General features: G+C 35.5%; 1 protein-coding gene across 1 annotated transcript in view; it reads right to left on the reverse strand.

Moving 5' to 3' along the window:
• The window catches only part of LOC150022157 (sodium channel protein type 9 subunit alpha), a 90015-nt gene extending 73527 nt beyond the window's left edge, over positions 1–16488 (reverse strand). Inside the window, exons 1-6 of the mRNA XM_090280454.1 lie at positions 16231–16488; positions 11060–11178; positions 10624–10713; positions 9367–9495; positions 7456–7547; positions 6463–6675 (exon numbers count right to left, since the gene is read on the reverse strand). Coding sequence (XP_090136580.1) covers positions 6463–6675; positions 7456–7547; positions 9367–9495; positions 10624–10713; positions 11060–11178; positions 16231–16488 — 901 coding nt within the window. The remainder of the gene's footprint in view (positions 1–6462; positions 6676–7455; positions 7548–9366; positions 9496–10623; positions 10714–11059; positions 11179–16230) is intronic.
• Between the last annotated feature and the right edge of the window lie 2748 nt (positions 16489–19236).

Here is a 19236-nt window from a genome sequence, read left to right on the forward strand (position 1 = left end):
AAACTTATGTCCACAGTAAAACTTCTGCAATAAAAAGAAATTAATTTCTGCCACATGCTACATGCATGAAACTTGAAAACATGCTAAATGTAAGAGGCTAGGTACAAAAGGCCACATACCATGTGATTTCATTTACATGAAATATTCAGAATAGGTAAATCCATAGAAACAGAAAATAGATTAACGTCAGGGGGTGGAGGGAGGAGGGAATGGGAGTGACTGTGAATGTGTACAGGGTTTCTTTTGAAAAAGATGAAAATATTCTAAAATTAGGTAGTGATGATGGTTGTATAACTCTGTAAATATACTAAAAAACACTGAACTGTACACTTTAAAAGGGGGGATTTTGTGGTATGTGAATTATTTCTCTATAAATCTGTTAAATAAATGTAATGTAGCATAATGGCAAAAGTTGTGGGTAATAATGGATTAGTCTCCACTTCACAGTAAAATACATATGGGGAAAAAAAGAAATATAAAATTACAAAATTCATACCAACAAAAATCTGGAACTGATATTTAATCTACTGCCGATTCTGAGGAAATTTTCTATTAATTTCAAGGCTAATGGAACAGAATGGTAAGCATATTCGGTGATGTAAACATTTGATGATTAATTTTATCTGACCTGGCTCAGAAAGCTTGTAGCAACACTGTATAGCTTGGGCTTTTGAAGTCAAGGATTTATTCCTCAACCAAAGGGCAATAACAAGTCAATGCTGAGAAAACTAGGACGTGGAATCAGGTAGAGAGGCAGAGTACCTGAGAATGGCACTTTGCATTCTGGGAAGTGTAGTCCCACAAGGAAAGAGGTATAGGTAAAAACAAGAACAGTTCCAGCAGTTCAGTGCAGACCAGTATTGTGGTTTTCCCAAAAACTTTTCTACTAAATGTCAAGCATTCAGAAAATAAAAGTAGGAGATTAGTCCCTTTTATTCCATTAAAACCACATTATATTAAAGCACAGCAGTTATTTGAAATTCAGCTACAAACTGCAAATGAACCTTTCTTTCATCAGTAGTAGCAAGAAGGAAGATACGTGAGTATAAAAGTAGACAGTGCTTAGCACCAAGGGAAATCTACAAATTTTATATTGTTAAACATGGCACTAGACAATGGGCTCATTTATTTGATAATGAATTTAAAAAGTACCTCCAAAGAGGCTTTGCTGTCAGCACCAGATAACACATTCAGAATATATTCAGGCTCTTGCCATAGGTTGCCTTAACCATTGTAATTCTCAGATATCTTAAAGAATTTCAATTCATTTGCCTCACCACTTGTCCAGTTTAGAATATGTGGGCACTCATTAGCATCATTCTCTTAAAATTTCCTCAGTGTCTATGAATCTCTCAGTTTATCACACTAACCTGGCAGAACCCTAATGCCACACATAACCTAGTATCCATCTTCTCCATTTTTGCCCCCAAGTTCCTGAATGCTACTGAAGAAACTCACACCCAAGTGAATGATCACATTTTAAATAAATGATTTCTAATATAAAATTGGCATTCAAAATAGACTACCTGACCCATTCCCTAAGATGACCATATAGTACATTCTCCTCAAACCTGCATGATTCCAGTCTCAGCCAATGGTTCCCATCTTAACACTTTTCGGAGGAAATAAAAGCCACTGGGTTTAACTTAATCCTCTTCTGATAACTGGTTCTCTCCTAGGTCCTCCTTTCAACCTACTTTTTAGATACTAGGGTTGTGGAGTTGAGCACCTTCTAAATGACAAACCTGTTTTAAACACCAGTTGCCAGATTGCTACCTACTTGTAAACATTGGTTTTTTTCAGAAGGATGTGTTTATGTGTGTAATATCCTTTCTTTTTGTTGATTACTTAGAAGTATATATGTTTAAACCAGGCAGTTCCTCTGATCTCTACACTTAAATATCCATCTGTGTTCTTTATATTTTCTCTTGGATGTCTCAATGGCATCTCAGTTTTAACTGCTTAATACTGACTTGCCCCTACAACCTGTTCAACCTTCCCTCACTTCCCATGTCCACCGATTAGTGCAGCCAGAAACCTGGAAGACATCCACAAGCCCTCCCCTTCTCTTTAATCCATAAACATTTATCTTGAATTCACTCTTTTCTCTTCTCTTCCCACCAGCACTCTAGATGAAGTCGCAATCTTCTCTTGTTTGGATGATAGAAACATCCTTCTAATTGGTCTTCTTTATTCCAGTCTTGCCCAATCATATGGCACTTCTCCACAAAGTGATTAAAAACACTGCATTTGAAATAAAATCCAAACTCCTTTCCATGGGCCAACACATCCTTCATAATATGATCTCTGCTCCCCACCCCCCATATTTTCTGGTTTTAAGTATATTTCATTGATAATACTGTTACAGTTGTCTAACTTTTCCCACTTTGTCCCCCTCTGCCAGTACCCCACTTCCCTCCAGCAAACCTCCTACCCTTAGTTCATGTCCATGGGTCCTGCATGTAAGTCCTTTGGCTTCTCTTTTTCCTATACTGTTCTTAAATCCTCCTGTCTATTTTGTTCCCACCAATTATGCTTCTTAATCCCTGCACCATTTCCCCCATTCTCTCTTTTTCCCCTCCCAGATGATAACCCTCCAAATGATCTCCATATCTATAATTCTGTTCCTGTTCCGGTTGTCTGCTTAGTTTGTTTTTGTGTTTTAGGTTCAGTTGTTGATAGTTGTGAATTTGTTGCTTTTTTAATTTCATAGTTTTGATCTTCTTCTCTTTCTTAAATAAGTCCCCTTAACATTTCATGGCTTGGTGATGATGCATTCTCTTAACTTTACCTTGTCTAGGAAGCACTTCATCTGCCCTTCCATTCTAAATGATAGTTTTGCTGAATGGAGTAATCTAGTTTGTAGGTCCTTGCTTTTTATCATTTTGAATAATCCTTGCCAGCCCCTTCTTTGCCTGCAAAGTTTCTTTTGAGAAATCAGCTGATAGTCGTATGGGAACTCCTTTGTAGGAAACTCTCTGCTCTTATCTTGCAGCTTTTAAAATTCTCTTTTTATCTTTAACTTTTGGCATTTGAATTATGATGTCTTAGCGTGGTCCTCTCTGGGTCCAACTTGTTTGGGACTCTCTGTGCTTCCTGGACTTGTATGTTCATTTCTTTTGCCAAGTTAGGAAATTTTCTCTCATTACTTTTTCAATTAAGTTTTCAATTTCTTGCTTTTCCTCTTCTCCTGGCACCCCTATGATTTGAATGATGGTACAATTAAAGTTGTCCCAGAGGTTCTTAAGCCTGTCCTCATTTTTTGTTGTTGTTGTTTCTTCTTTCTGTTCTAGTTGAATGTTTATTTCTTCTTTTTGCTCCAAACTATTGATTTGAATCCTTCATTGTTGGTTCCCTATATATTTTTCTTTATTTCACTTTGTGCAACCTTCATTTCTTCCTTTATTTTCCTGCTATACTCCATGCGTTTTATGAGCATCCTTATCACCTGTATTTTGAACTCTGCATCTGATAGGTTGGCTATCTCTGTTTCATTTAGTTCTTTTTCTGTTTTTTTTTTTTTTCTGTTCTTTCATTTGGACCATATTTCTTTGTCTCCTCAATTTGGCAGCCTCCCTGTGTTTGTCTCTGTATATTAGGCAGAGCCACTTTTACTCTCTGTCTTAGTAGTGTGGCCTATGTAGCAAAGTCACCTGTAAATTGTGTGGGGTGGAGCCTTAGGTAATTGACAGGGTGGGGCCTCCAGCTTCACTGCTTTGTGGCTCTTTTTGTGGTTCGGGGCCAAGAGAGGGGACAATGCCACTGCCTGGCTTCTGGATATTTGCCTGGCTCTTGCCCCACTTCCAGTCACTTCACACACACCCCATATGCGATCAGTACCCTTCCAGTTGCTGCCCTGCGGTTTGTGTACTTCTAGACCATGGGGGACCTTTAAGCAGCAAAAACCTGGCAGTTTCTTCTGCCTTCCTAACCCCCTTTGGTTTTTACAGCCAGAGATAATGGGGGTTTATTTTCCTAGTGCTGGAATCCTGGGCTGTGCAGTCTGGCGTGGGGCTGGGATCGCTTGCTCCCAGGGTAGCCCTCCCAATTTTTAATCCACCGCATGTGAATGTGGACCCATCTGTTCTGTAGCTGCTGCTGCTGCTGCTGCAGCTGCTTGTCCTCTGAGCCATACCACCTTTTCAACACCTTTCCATGACTCTGCCTCTCTTACCTGTCTGGATGAATGTGACTTCTTTAAATCCTTCGTTGTCAGACTTCCATACAGCTTGATTTTCTGATGGTTCTGGTTGTTATTTGTTTTTGAGATCTGGTTGTGATTCTTTCTATGGTTGCACAAGGAAGTGAAGCGTGTCTACCTAGGCTTCCCTCTTCCCCCCCATACTTTCTGGATTTCCATTCTGTCTCTCTCTTGCTAAAGTCTAACCAACACTGCTGTTTTTCCATTCTGTAAACATATAATACTCTAGGGCCTTTCCACATGCTATTCCTTCTAGCTCAAGCAGCAGCTTCCATACACAAATGTACACTATTTTATGCTTCTTATTATCCCTTAGATTTACACCTAAAAGCCACCTCCTTGAAGAGATCTTGCCGTTTAATTGGTATCTCAGCCCCTTAGATCTATTTTCTTTGCATAGAATATATTAAAACTTGCCATGCTCTTTGTCTATTTGTGTGTCCCCCTGCTTTTAATCTTTTGTTCCCACTAGAATATAAGCTCTGTGAAAACAGAGGCTGAGACTATTGTTTTCATTGCCATAGCTCCAAGGAACCACTTAATAAACACACACTGACAAATGAATACCTGAATAAATATAACAATAAGACCTAGTTTCTATAACACAAACAACAGATAGAAAATTAAAGTCAAACTTGACACAAACATCTCCTCTTTAAAACTATTTCAGGAGAAAATCAAGAATCATATACAGAATTGAGGGAAAGATATATGGAATAAAATTTCATTGTTAGGTAAGCTGTCACTCATTTACATGTAAAGGCAATATGAAGACATATTTACAAAATTTCCGGACTCTTTCTACTTTTTTTTGAAAAAAAAAAAATTCCGAGACCTTTCTAGAACGTTAAAAAAAAAAAAATCATTCAAATTCCAAACTCAGTAATGGAACCAAGAATCAGAATAAAAGGACTGGTAGTGATCCTAGTAAACTAAAAAGTTAAGTTTAAGTAAAAGTTATAAACTGATTCACAAAAGAGAATGTAAATGTCAACAATTACCTACAAGATATATTATTTTTATGGTATATAAATTGAAGAATACAATTATTTGAAAATTGGAAATAAAATTTAAGATCTTGTTAATGAAAACCAGAAACTGGAAATATAAGTAAAGATAAAAAGCAAAATATGCTAAATTTCTCCTCAAAAGCTGGTAGTAAAAATACTTACATTACATGTTTTACTTGAAAACCTTCAGTTTTCTTGTTTTAAGCTTTATTTTTTTATCTTTATTTACAGTATTTAAGTATATTAGCTAGTTTTATTTGCTTTTATCTTCCCCAGTGAGTAGACCTCCTTCTGTCACAGGCACATACATTTGAAAGGCTCCTTGATTTACAGCCCACCTCTGGATCTAATTATCTCTTAAGATGTATGGGTTCATGGGGGCAACATCACACAGACACATTGCAGGTGTTAGACAGGAAGCACAGTCTTGCTTGATCTCATTCTCACCCAAACTTAATCAATGGCTTTGATGAGAGAGAAACTGTGTTAGGGGATAATTGCTTAGAAAATATGCAGTTCATGATTTCCATAACATATTCTACACTACACTTGTAAATTAAGCAGATTTTTGAGGCCATGTATACAGTCATCTCACATGGTACCTACAGAATTAATTCTGATAAATTCAGCTTTGAAGTGATGCATTAGCTAGGTTGAGGGAGCCATTATAAAGAACTGTACAACTCATCATTGGTTATAATATAGGATAGTGCTAATAAATCTGAGTAAACTGTTCTGCTTTATACAACTCTTTAGAAATACTATCAAGACAGACATTTTAACATGTGATAAAAATTAGTATTACCATATTATGATTAATATATTATATTTTAGTATAAGTATAATACACATGTAAAAATATAATCATACTGTCATTAATAAATTACACTATACAATAAGCATGAGTATTAGTTATATAACAAACTATAATATATAAAATATACGCTACATCTTATGATGAAATGTAATAATAGTAGTAATTCACAGTTAAATTTATTTTCCTGGAGCAAATATATTCTTTTTTTATCTTACAGAAATTGAGAATGATGAAAGTATCTCATGTTTCCAACATCAGGACTGCTAAAGCTTTGAACCAGGGAGATTTATAAAAATATGATTAAAATTCACACTATAGTGACTTTCTACATATTTCAATAATTTTGAAATAATTAAAATGAAAGCAACAGTTCATTTCTAAAAGAGACCAATGCTTTTAGCCTTATTTCAACCTATTAACAACTACAGGGATACTCTTACCTCTGTAGTTTTCTTCTTTAAGGGTATCCAACATGTTTAGTGTTTCATTATTTATAAGTGAAGTCCGCATACATTTGTACTTCAGGCTGCCCATGAAGAGCTGCAGCCCGATCAGTGCAAACACGCTCAAACAGAACACAGTCAGGATCATGACATCTGAGAGCCTCTTCACCGACTGGATTAGGGCTCCCACGATGGTCTTCAGGCCTGAATGCAGGGGGTAAAAAAAAAGGAAAAAAAATTGAAAATGAAATAAAGCCTCTGAGTTTGAAACAAACACAAACACAAGCTTTCCTAGAAATGCATGCATTATATCAAATCCAAAGCCTTAAATAACATAATTCAAAAAAAAACTCACTAGGTCAAAAGGGTGGATTTGTTGTTTTATATATATCTTGTGTTCCATTTAGTATTACAAATAATTAAAAATTATAAAATATTTCCAAAGAATAACCAAATTGTCAAAGTGAATAATTTAGTTGCTCAAACCATACCCACACTCACTTGTAAAAAATAATTTTTAAAAGTGCAATTCAGTAAATACTTGTCAAACAAACCATTTCTCTCTAACTAAAACAAAGAAGAGGTTGAATTGCAACATAGAGTGAAAACTTACAAATTTTCAGTTAAGAAATGGTTTGTTGAATAAAGATTTAAAAAATATGTCATGCAATATCTTCATGCAAATTTTCCCCCTTTCCTTAGATCTATGAAAAATGATTAAAAGAAATCGAATTTGTTATTCCTGAATAAGTCAAATGAAAAATGAACTGTTAGACAGGAGGGAAAATTCAAGTTGAGATGTGAGCCAAATGGCCATCTTCATTCTCTAAGACCCATGCATTGATTAAACTCTAAGGCTGACTTTTAGTAAGGATTCTGAAAAAATTCAGAAATTAGATTTCATTACATTTGCATAAGAGAAAGTTTTTCTTGGCTTTCCTCCAAATGATCAAAGACAGCCCTGGTGTTTAACCCCACTCTCACCTGGAATGACTGAAATTGTTTTCAATGCTCGGAGAACTCTGAATGTTCTCAATGCTGAGACATTGCCCAATTCCACAAACTCTGTCACGTATCTGCAATAGGAGAGTTTATACACAAACACAGTTACAACACACACACACAAACAAAGAACAATACCCAAACAGTTGGAGTTATGAGTGGCCTAATGCTTCACACCATTCACTTCTTACCTGGAATTACAGAAATAGTTTTCAAAGCTCTCAACACTCTGAAAGTTCAAAGAGCTGAAACATTGCCTAGGTTTACAAATTCTGTTAAATACCTGTAGAATTAAATCAGATTCAGAATTTAGACAGAGTCTATGATACTCACCCGTGCCTTTAGTCAAGGTTATTTCCTATGTTTGAATGTCTTATTTAAAGGTATAGTTCTGCAAACCTTTTTCTTTTCCTATCATAACTAATTTAATTTAATTAGATTTTATTTGACTCACTTGATGTGAGCAAAATGCAAATATATTATCAAATGATTTCACACACTTAAATGCCTAAATAAACAATTAAATTGCTTGAATTATTAGACATCAACATTATGGGACTCTAAATATTTAATAATCCTATAAAACATCAGAGGCAAACCTTGAAAACTGTATGCCGATTGAACAAAGCCAGACACAAAAGGCAACATGACTGTATGATTCCATTCATTTGAAAGCTTAAAAGTACACAAATCCAGAAGAGAGGAAATACAGATGAGTGGTTTACAGCAGAATGTGGGAGGAGGGAATGGAAGTGACTACTTTGTTGGGGTGATGAAAATATTCTGGTAGGGGAAGGGTTTAGTAAAGGAACTAGTATAAATGACCCATGGACACAGACAATGAGGTAGAGACTGTGGGATAAGGGGTGGGCTGGGGTGGGGGGAGCAATGGAGGAAAAAGTGGGACAACTGTAATAGAAAAACAACAAATAAATAAAAAAAATTTTTAAATATTAAAAAAAAAAAGAAAAGAAATTATTCTGGAATTAGAGAGTGATGATGGCTCCACAACCTTGTGAACATACCAAGAAACACTGAATTTTATACTTTAAAAGGGTAAATTTTACGGTATGCATATTTTGTTTCCATCAAAGAGGAGACTCCCTTGAGAAGAAGCAGCCTGTGGGACACAACGTTGTTTTATCAGCAGTTGGTAAGTACAACTGCAGTCATACGTGATCGTGTAAAGAGAGAGCCTGATGGACAAGGAAGTGGGACAGGGGTGATGGAATAGAACTCTAAACACCCTTCAGTATTGCCTAAGTTCCTCCAATGAACATGAACTACTTTTAAATATGGTACCTAGGTTTGAGATTTAAAAAGTAAAACACATGTTTCTGACATATATTTTGGGAGAGAGTAGCAATATAAGTAAATTGAAATTGTATGTTAATATTTTTCCCCTGAAAATAAACTGTGGATGCATGTGCAATACATATACAATGCAATAATATTAGGTTTAGTATGCAGTGATCCTTTATAAAGAGATTTACTTCTATATTTTAATATACTTATTAGCACTTGAATAGCATAGGTTAATAAAAAGGGCACCATAGTTATAATTAAAGACCTGATTTCTTTCTGTGATTCCTACAGGTTTTATTAGTTTTTAAGAACTTGAAAAATGTATGAACCCAACTGGCACCACATAGACTGTCCCTCCAAGTGCTGGGTATGGAGGGAAATGATCAGTTTTAATGTCAATACACTTTTGAGTGCAAAACAAACTTTCTGAAGAAGTTAGTATTTGCCTACAAATGACTAACTTTCATATAGTTTTCTTTAAATGTCACCATTATGTGCAGAAAGAGTCAGACCTCAAAATGTTGTTCTTACTGAAATGTCTGTGATTTTCATGAGTTTGCCATTTTGAAAAATGAATGTAGTACTTACGCAAAAACAATGACGATAAAATCCAGCCAGTTCCATGGGTCACGAAGGAAAGTAAATTTTCCTACACAGAAGCCTCTTGCAAGGATTTTTATAAGTGATTCAAAAGTGTATATTCCAGTAAAAGTGTACCTAGACACAAAATCCATTGGGATATTAAATATGAAAAGAAAAGATCACCACACGAAACTTTATAACTTGTTTTTTTCTGATCAAACAAGGAAAGACATTTATTGCAGTATGGCTATTGGTTTGTGGGCCCACTCTAACTATTAGGAAAAAAACCACAGTCAAGGTCTTTCCAGGAAACCTTAAAATGCCCATATCTGAACTGTTGTAGAGAGTAGAGGTACTGAAAATTACTAAGAACATAGGTTAACTCTGCCTAGAAAACTCCTATGTTGCTCGTATCAGAAATATATTCAAAGAAAATAAATATGTAACATGTATTACAATAGGCAGCGTATCTCATAAGTTCATTCCTCTATCGTATCGTATCGTATCGGCAGCCGTCCGTCTCGAGAGACGATGGTGTAGCTTCTTAAGAGTCTATCTGCACCGCCGAGAATGGCTGTGCAGTCCGACTCGGGAGTGACACAGTATCTGTCTCCTCCCGTGTTGAATCGACATCTTGCGATGACGCTGGAGTGTCCTCTCCAGTGAAGCTGAAGCTACAGAGCCTGGGCAGGGTGATATGGAGGGTCTGCTGTTGCCCATGCAGCAGACCCCCCCTCTCTTCGCAGCTGAAGGGTCCAAGGGAAAGACGGAGTCGATACAGCTTGGCTTCAGGTGTGCCACAGGAGTTGCCGGTGTTGACTACAACGTCAAACCGCCTTAGGGACTCCGGCTCCGGATTTTTTGTCGGGGTTTACTCCCTTAGCCTTTCCCCTGAAGAGGTATGCCGCAAGGCAGCGGAGGTTTTTTGGAGTCAGAGTTTTCCTTCTCTGATGTGCCCTGACTGGAAGATCGAACCAGCGACACTTAGCTCGCAGGCCGACGCTCAATCCACTGAGCCAAACCAGCCAGGGCAACTATTCATTCCTCTACAAAATACTGTATTACCTAATCACTCTATCTAATTATTCTCTTCTACCACTAGCAATTTAATACCATAGAGGTAGGGAAAAAGATAATTGAAAGAAAAGCAACTATATAATATGGGAAGATAAATATCACAATTTTTATAGATGACAAAATTTCCTGGTAGGGAAAAGGAAAGGATAAAAATGATACTATTAAGACCATATTATACCTACTTACTCTACATTCTTGGTCCATTCTGGAGGGTTACTCAAGGTCATAAATATGCAGTTCATCAGAATAGTGCACATGATAAGTATGCTGAATAAAGTAGCTTTGAATCAAGGAATATGATGAGAGATCATGGCAGGAACCTTCAATATTTAATAATGACATCTGTTGAAATCTTTTTCTTAGACAATAAACAATTGTAAGTAAGTTTATACACTTTTAGTTTAATCTTTTTGAACACAGGTGTAATAGGTAAAAGTAATTGTCCTAAAATGTTAAAACTGCCTTTTTCCCAGTCTACCCAGAGACTTACACCAAGCTACATTGAAATAACAAACTAAAACCAGTCTTTTCGGGTGCAAAAGGACTAAAAATCTATATTTAAATGAAATAGCAAAAACTACTTTTAAAGAACCATGGCAAGTAAGCATTTTTAAAAGGATATGAATGCACTAAAATCTTAATAGATATTCTTCGTAGAGGATTGAAAGGAGAGAGCATGTACAAAGCGGATGTGGCATTGAAACGGAAGATTGCTTTCCCTTTGTTCAATACTATGAAAGTCTGCAGGATCGAAAAGAAAACAGGATGAAACTGAGAATCCAAAATTTCAGTCTCATACAATAATCTCAGCAGTTTACCTTTCCATGCAGTAATGACATATTAAAGAAATGCTACTATAAAACTCAAGCAATGTGGTTCCAACCATTGATACAGCTATCTATGTCAGGTTGGCCAATGAACCCCAAGTCCATTACTTCTCAGCAAATTAAGAAATAAATATATAAGTATGTGTTGCTTAGTGCTCCCAAATACCGTGTCTTCTCTCTTTTATATCCTTTCAACACGCATCAGTAACAATAACTTGTGGCCATTGGAATTAGTTCAAAATATAACTTCTTTTATTACACTGCATTGTAAGCAAACCAAATAGAAACTATCTATCCCTGATTTTTACCATAACGCTTTAAGAATTTTTTTTTTTTTCTTTAACACCTCAAGACCTTTAACACTCCTTGTCTATTGTCATGGTTGGTAGCAAGTGCTCGAAAATATGAACTCCTTCAAAAAATATTTTAACAAATTTAATGAATATTAGAGTTGGAGGAATCTTAGTATCCAGATCAATTTTCCTATTTTAAATGTAATACTAATAAATGCTAAAGTAAAAGGGCTTGCTTGCTACTATCCATGGTACTTTTTAAAAATGATACAACTTGAACCAAACAGTCTTAAAATATATCATGCAACTATTCCATAATGAGTGACATTCTCCCTGAATTTGGTATTTAGTTAAAACATTTAAAACCCAAACAAATAACAGTAACAAAACATTAAAACAATGTAATGTTTTTGAACTGAAAAATCACAAAGACCAAGTTCACGTACTTGACTTAGTTTTCTACACTGGCAGGCAAATTACTTGCATTAACTAGAATGCCTTGATTTGGTCTTTTTGTTGTTTAATCTGAGCTTTACATGAGTTTATGAGTGGCCTTTTGGTAACCATCATTTTTCCAAATTGTGGACCTAAGTTTGAGTCTCTTGCTTTTCAATTTTATGTGGTGCTCTTCTCAAGAAAATGAATCTGAATCTGTTCTTTTTGGATGCTCTTTGATATTCCTGGTCCCTTTCACTGTATTAGTTATGTCTAAATATAATTTAACATGAAGTTCACTTTTACATTGTAATCTAGTTTTAAATGAACACCTAGTGTTTGAGTACAACTATTGCTTTCTCAAATCTCAATATACTATGCTTGTTAAAATTCATTCACCCATTATTTTCTACAATTGTGCAGTGGCAGCTATGGCCTAAGAGGCAAGGAAATGAGTTTGAACATAAAAGAGGCATTAGCTTTGCCTTCAAGGAGCTTCCTAGGAAAGTAGTAGGAACACAGTAGCTCTAATATAAGACAAGGTGTGACAAGTCCCATATAGAAAAATAAAAATGGAAGAGTATGACAGTGAAGAGGGAACAGGCTCACATGTCTGTCAGAATTAGCAAGGAGACCTCAGGAACCAGAAGTTACCTGAACTAATGTGAAAATAACAACGTTACTACCTAGCCTAGGCAAGATAAAGTTACCTTCTACTTTAAATTTAAAAATAAAAAATAGTTTGCAATGTTTAGATTTAAACTGCCAATTTTCACTTGCATTAGAAACTTCTTTAGGAATGTCTGGGTTTATACACACCCAAGAGTTCATTATAGGTAGGAAAAGTAGGTATGCATATGAAATTTTAAGGATCATTCTGAGTTTCTTTAGAAAATCCTAAAATCCTATTAGCAAATGCATAGATGTCAAAGTCTGAATAAATTCTTTTAATTTTGCTTATCTATTTAAGAATTTGTTGAACATAAAATTAGAGTGCTTAAGGAGTGACGGCTTTTGAAGTGGACAGATATGATATCTGTCCTTAATATGTGCCCTTCAGCAGCTTATGTGAAGTTTTTAGGTTTCTGCTACATTTAAATTCTTAGTAAATGGTGGGGGCAGATGCTATTATAGGCAACATAAAAGGTACCAAGGATATGAAAAAAATAAGACAATGTACCTGTCCTCTTAATTCCCAAAGTATAGGCTGATTGGTGATTTATTTTTTCTTAAAGACACAAACTTTTACTTATCATAAAGATACCACATAACTATTAAAAAAGCACTTAAATATTCATCTCACATAAAAAAGAAGCCCTAACGTCTATCATTACTTTAAGTGTTCTTTGTTTTAAGGAAGCATTGATAATTACACTCAAATATAAATTAAAATCTGAACCCAGATTAAATTAGGGGTCATTAAGATTTTTAATCTAAACAATGATTATAATGTAAGAAAAATAAAGTTATTGTCAATAGTGTGAATAATGAAGAATATTGAGGAATCAAGTCACAGAGAAGTCAACCCTAAAGCTGCAAGTGGAACTCAAACTACTTTTATCAAGAATGTTTGAGAAGTTAGGACAAGGTACACAATGTTGATAATTTAAAGCTCCAAACTAAAAGAAAATGAAATGACTCAGTTATCTTTTTGTATGTTTTTTCAGTTATTTACAATGGCAGACCATAAAAGTAGACTACTTTGTTTTACCTAGTTCTACCCAGATATATAGATGAAAAATTGAGTTAGGCTTTTTATGTGGTTGGTGTTATATTTTTTGAAAGGAACTGGGGCCAAGGTGAGGGGTTGGAGTCTTACTCCAAACATTCCCTATTAAATTAGCTTATCACATAGCTAAAATTGCTCTATTAGTTAATAAGTTTGTTATCCTCTATTCAAATGCAAACATTTTCTCCTTACTTCTCAAGTTACTTTTAGGCAATACTATTGATAGTTTATATCTCTGACTTGGAGATTATCTCAGAAAGACTCCTTTCCTTCTTAAGAGGTAGCTAGTTAACTAATATCCATGCCTGCTTTGGAAACGGGAAAATGCAGTAGGTATCCATGGAGAGCCAGGAGTTTTTCCGAATGAAGTAATAAGTAAACTGAGAAAGTACTTTTATTTTGACTGTTACATTATTTACTCATTAATTACTTCATTCTTCTTTTCTAAAGTTGTGGTTGCTACACAACAGAAACTAAACTAAGAGGTGTTCCAAACCAACCGAATTTTTTAAAAATCTAATACAAAATTTACTAGTAATATCTTGCAAGCTAATTAATTTCCCCAAGTCCTTCTTCTCATATAAAAATAGTGTATTAATTCCTATCTCACAAGGTTGTGATAAATATATGTGCTACTTTGTCTAAAATGTCTAGTACCTGACACAGAGAACCTCAATACTTATTAGAATTCCTTTTTATATTTATTTATTTATTTATTTATTTTTAGAGAGAGGGAAAGGGAGGAGGGAAAGAGAAGAAGAGAAACATCAATGTGTGGTTGCCTCTTGCGCACCCCAAACTGGGAACCAGGCCAGCAACCCAGGTATGTGCCCTGACTGGAACTGGCTACCCTTTGGTTCTCAAGCCAACACTCAGTCCCCTGAGCCACACCAGCCAGGGCCTTATTAGTACTCTTACTTTCCATATGAGAATACTGACTGGATAATTAGAATGCCACGTCATATTTCAAGGGCCTCTCAGGTATTCTGCTTTCTACTGCTGTGCTGTCAGCTTGTTGAGAAGCTGGTTTTGATGTGAAGTAAAATACCTACTAGGTATTGCTTCATAGCAACTACCACTGAGATAGATGTGTTTCCACCACCAGATTTAATTTCATCACATTTTATATTCCTCAAGACATTTCAAATGTTATTTTATTTGCAAGAAATATTCCCTTTTATTTGTATCTGAAATAAATCGCAGCGATTTTTAACAGGACTTCATCCTGCTTTTCTGGACCTCTCAAAGACAAGTCTGCAGGTACTGTGCTGTGCACAGAGCATCGCTGGAGAAAGTTATGAAACCTGTTGATCTAATCCTTTACTGTCTCCTCCTTGTCATCTTCCACCTGGTTGCATCTGTTACTGTTATCAAAAATTACTGTAGTCATCTCTCATTTTCTCAATATAATAACATTCTAGTCATTGCTTCAAACTTTTTCCGATTTCCTTAATGCAATCAAAACCTTCTCTCTGCTACTCTCAACATGGACTCTCAAAGTCCAATTTCCACTCCTGTCATGTGAAAAATATTAACAACATTTAACATGCATTTCCTCTGACGTGCCTACATTTACTTTAACATATCAGACTCTTCAGTCCATCCTCTTGTTTGCTACTCAGGCCTCAGACAATAAGGCTTCTCTCCACTATTCTAAGCAACGACAATCTAACCTGTAGCTTGTACCTTGTTTGTTAACATCAGCAACTAGCTACCATTACTCCAACCCTCTGTATTTTTCTCCCTGATAAGAACAATTTTTCTTTACTTTCAAACATGCTATTTTATACTCTATGTGTAAAAGGTCTTCAAATGACCATCTTTCTGGTGGAAACATTCTCAACATTCATATATTACCATCTACTTCTTCTTTTTATTTGCTATCCACCACTATCTTGTTTTGATTTCCATCATTTAATACAAACCACTTGCAAAAAGTTACCAACTCATCCTGCCTGTTCATTCCAATAGTCTTTCTCTATCTTCAGCTTTCTGGATCATTATATGAGATACTCTTTCCTTTTTCTTTGAACAATGAAACATTTTCTGATTTACGCGCTACCTCTCTGACCACCTCAGACTACTTTCTCCCTCCAACATCATAAATGAAGCAGCTCTCCAAACTTCATAATTAGTTATTAGTTGAGTGCTCTTATATATTCCCATGGAGTCAGCTGTCACCTCCACATAAATGCACTCTGGACATGTCCCCAGGACTTACTTGTCAATTGACAATTATTTTGTTCGTACTGGTGTGCATTTATGGCATATCCCCAAAGGCAGAACATTATACGAAACATTTTTAAAAGAGTAAGGAAGTCAAATGATACGATAAAACCAGTTTTGATAAAAAAATTAGGAAAAATACATATTCTGAATATCCTCTATATGTAATTACTTGAATATTTCTGTCCTGATGTAGTTTTCCCCCAAATTCCACTTCAATTTAAAATAACCTTCTGTACAGAAAGAAGCAGAGACCACACCACTGCAGTCACCATAAACTCACTTTTTTGTCTGAGTAGTAGGGGTCCAAGTCTTCCAGGGGCACTGACACCATGCCTGGGGGGATATCCCCATAGATGAAGGGCAGCTGTTGGCCAGCTTCCAAGTCACTGTTTGGCTTTGGGCCATTTTCAGCATCATCTTTCTTTTCTTCTTTGGGTTCCTTTGTTTTTCCTTCCTCAATACGTTGTTCAATAAGGGCAAGAGACTGTTTTGTGAAGTAGACAAAGCTCTGAGGTCCTGGGGGAGGCAACGTTGCCATCTTTTCATCCTGTATATTTTATTTCTCCTTCAGCTCCTTCATAAGAGGCCTAAGTGGAAACAAAGAAATAAAGCCTTAAGTGTTTGCCAACCAAGGATGACACATTAAAATAGTAATAATAATAATAACAATAATAATAATTATTATTATTACTATTACTAAACAGCTTTATGGTTTCAACTACAAAAAGTAATGTTCACAGAATCATTAGCATGTATTAAGTGACTACTCTGTGTAATGCTTATTTTCCATGCTGTCTAACCATCTTTATTTTAAAATTTGAACTTAACACTTCGTTGCTTTTAAAGTAAAAAGTGGTATCTTAAAAAAATTTAATTTCCTTTACATCTGTATTCACTTTTAGTGTAATTCAACTCAACATTCCTCGTTTAAAAGACTTTATGGCAATGCTTTTGATATCACCGTTCTCCAGGTTCTCCTCTTGCCTCTGTGACCATCTGATCCTCAGTTGTCTTAATCTCATAGCATGCTCCCTCCCTCTGCTTTCCTCATGGAAAACTCATTTCTGTGAAATAAGGTGGTGGAAGTTTTTTTACTCTATTTATACATATTCTGTCTCATAAAAAATACACATTCATTTACAAATCAAAAAATAAATTTCTCTTTTGAATTAAAAACAATTTGGAAAAATGTTTTGGAAAGCACAAAAAAGAGAAATTTGGAAAATATTTGCGATTCAATTTAAAAAGTAAAAATACCACTGTGATATATACATTCAAACCATGACTTCCCTGATTAACCTCTATGTGAAGACAAAACATTACAAAAACGACAGGAAAGAAAAATAAAAAATAGAAAATGCAAGTGTCTGTATATTATGTTGAATGCCATTGCAATGACATATTTGGAAATAAGAACACATGTGACGTTATAGATTTAGAATTATGGACTTTTATAATGATGAACAAAGAAGAAAAACTCAGTCTACCTACTGGCCACAAGCAATTGATATTATTGCATGTGAACAGAATTTCAATAATTAATTGACTCTGTTTGCTGGTTCACCCTAGGTTTCTGAGTATTATACTAAGATTATTTACTCAATTATTTCTACAAATTCAATACCTTTAAGTACAGATATATACATTTTGATAGAAACTAAACCTGAGAGGCTATTTTAAAGAATGTAATAAAAAACAAGGGACATTTGCAAGCATACATGCAAAGTTAGAACTACTACTTATAAGAAGCTTTTATCTCTCTACCATTGGAGTCACTAATAAAAGAATCCAAGAATTTATATCAGAGATAATGAAACTTTGTACTTCACTCAGAGGATATTTTTAAAAGGTTAGAGTTTTTTGGGCTAATTAATCATTTCCTTCTTTACTACAGTGAAACCAAGTTTGTCTTTGCTGTATGATTTGGTGTGATTGGTATCCCTTTTTAGAATCTAAGTTTCTTAAAGACAAAAAGCAAAACAAACAAACAAACAAAAACCCTGTCCTTTCTCTTTGTTCTCACAGTTCTAAATATCTCACATGTTAAAATGCGCACCCACAGGAACTGCTCTGCCCCACCCTGTAGTTCTTAAGCCTGACTGCTGATTACATATTGATTAGTTTAACAACTGAAGGAGACAGCCACAGACTATAGATCACTTGTAGTCATTAACAGGCTGCCTAGAGACAGAGTGGGACACCATCTGACATCCCCAGGGGTGGATCCAGAAAGAGAAGACCAGTGCAGCTGTACAACATCATACTAGATGTGGTAGGAGGAGTGACTCTCAGTCAGCTGGCTAGAGGGAAGGACCCACCAAAGAATGACCCAAGAACAACCAAAATGCAATTTCATCCAGAGAGTCTACATAAATGGCATAAAGGGCATCTCAAGACAATCAAGCCTTGGAGATCAAGGAGACTGTACCACTGAATCCCACCACAGAAGGTCACACCACAAAGACAAGGAGTCAAAAAAAATTAACCTAAGAAGTAGAAACAAACAAGAAGTGTCACCTAAAATCAGGAGACAAAGAAACACCTCCCAATAGAAAGAAAAGGAGGAATTCCAGAAAGTGTGCTAAATGAAATAAAAGCAAGCAAACTATCAGATACTGAGTTCAAAATAATGGTTATAAGAATGCTCAAGGAGCTCCAGAGAAGCTACAAGGAACTTATTCTAAACTACACCAGCATGAGAAAGGACATGGAAACTATTAATAAGAGCCAGAAGGAAAAAACGAATACAATATCTGAAATGATGAACAGAGTACAAGGGATTAAAGTGAGTCAGCAATCTGGAGGAAAGGTAAAAAAAATCCCAGACAGAGCAATGAAATGAAAAAAGACTCAAAAAGAACAAAGAGGGCTTAAGGGAGCTTCAGGACAATATGAAACATAATAATATCTATGTCATAGGGATACCAGAAGAAGAAGAGGAGCAAGGGATAGAAAACTTGTTTGAAAAAGTAATGACAGAAAACTTCCTTAACTTGATGAAATAAAAAGTAAAGTAAGCCCAGGAAGCACTGAAGGTCCCAATTAAGAGGAACCTGAAAGGCCCATTCAAAGACACATAAAAAATTAAAATGGTAAAATTTAAAGAAAAAGAGAGTATCTTAAAGGCAGCAAGAAAGAAACAACTTGTAACATAAAAGGGAGCTCTGATAAGACTATAGCTGATTATTCAACAGAAACAATGCAAGCCAGAAGGTAATGGAACTAAATATTCCAAGTAATGAGAAAAAAAGGCCTGATACCAAAACTACTCTACCAAGCAAGGGTA

The sequence above is a fragment of the Furipterus horrens genome, unplaced genomic scaffold (genome assembly GCF_987537825.1).
Source record: "Furipterus horrens unplaced genomic scaffold, mFurHor1.1.pri manual_scaffold_1, whole genome shotgun sequence".
Lineage (NCBI taxonomy): Eukaryota > Metazoa > Chordata > Mammalia > Chiroptera > Furipteridae > Furipterus > Furipterus horrens.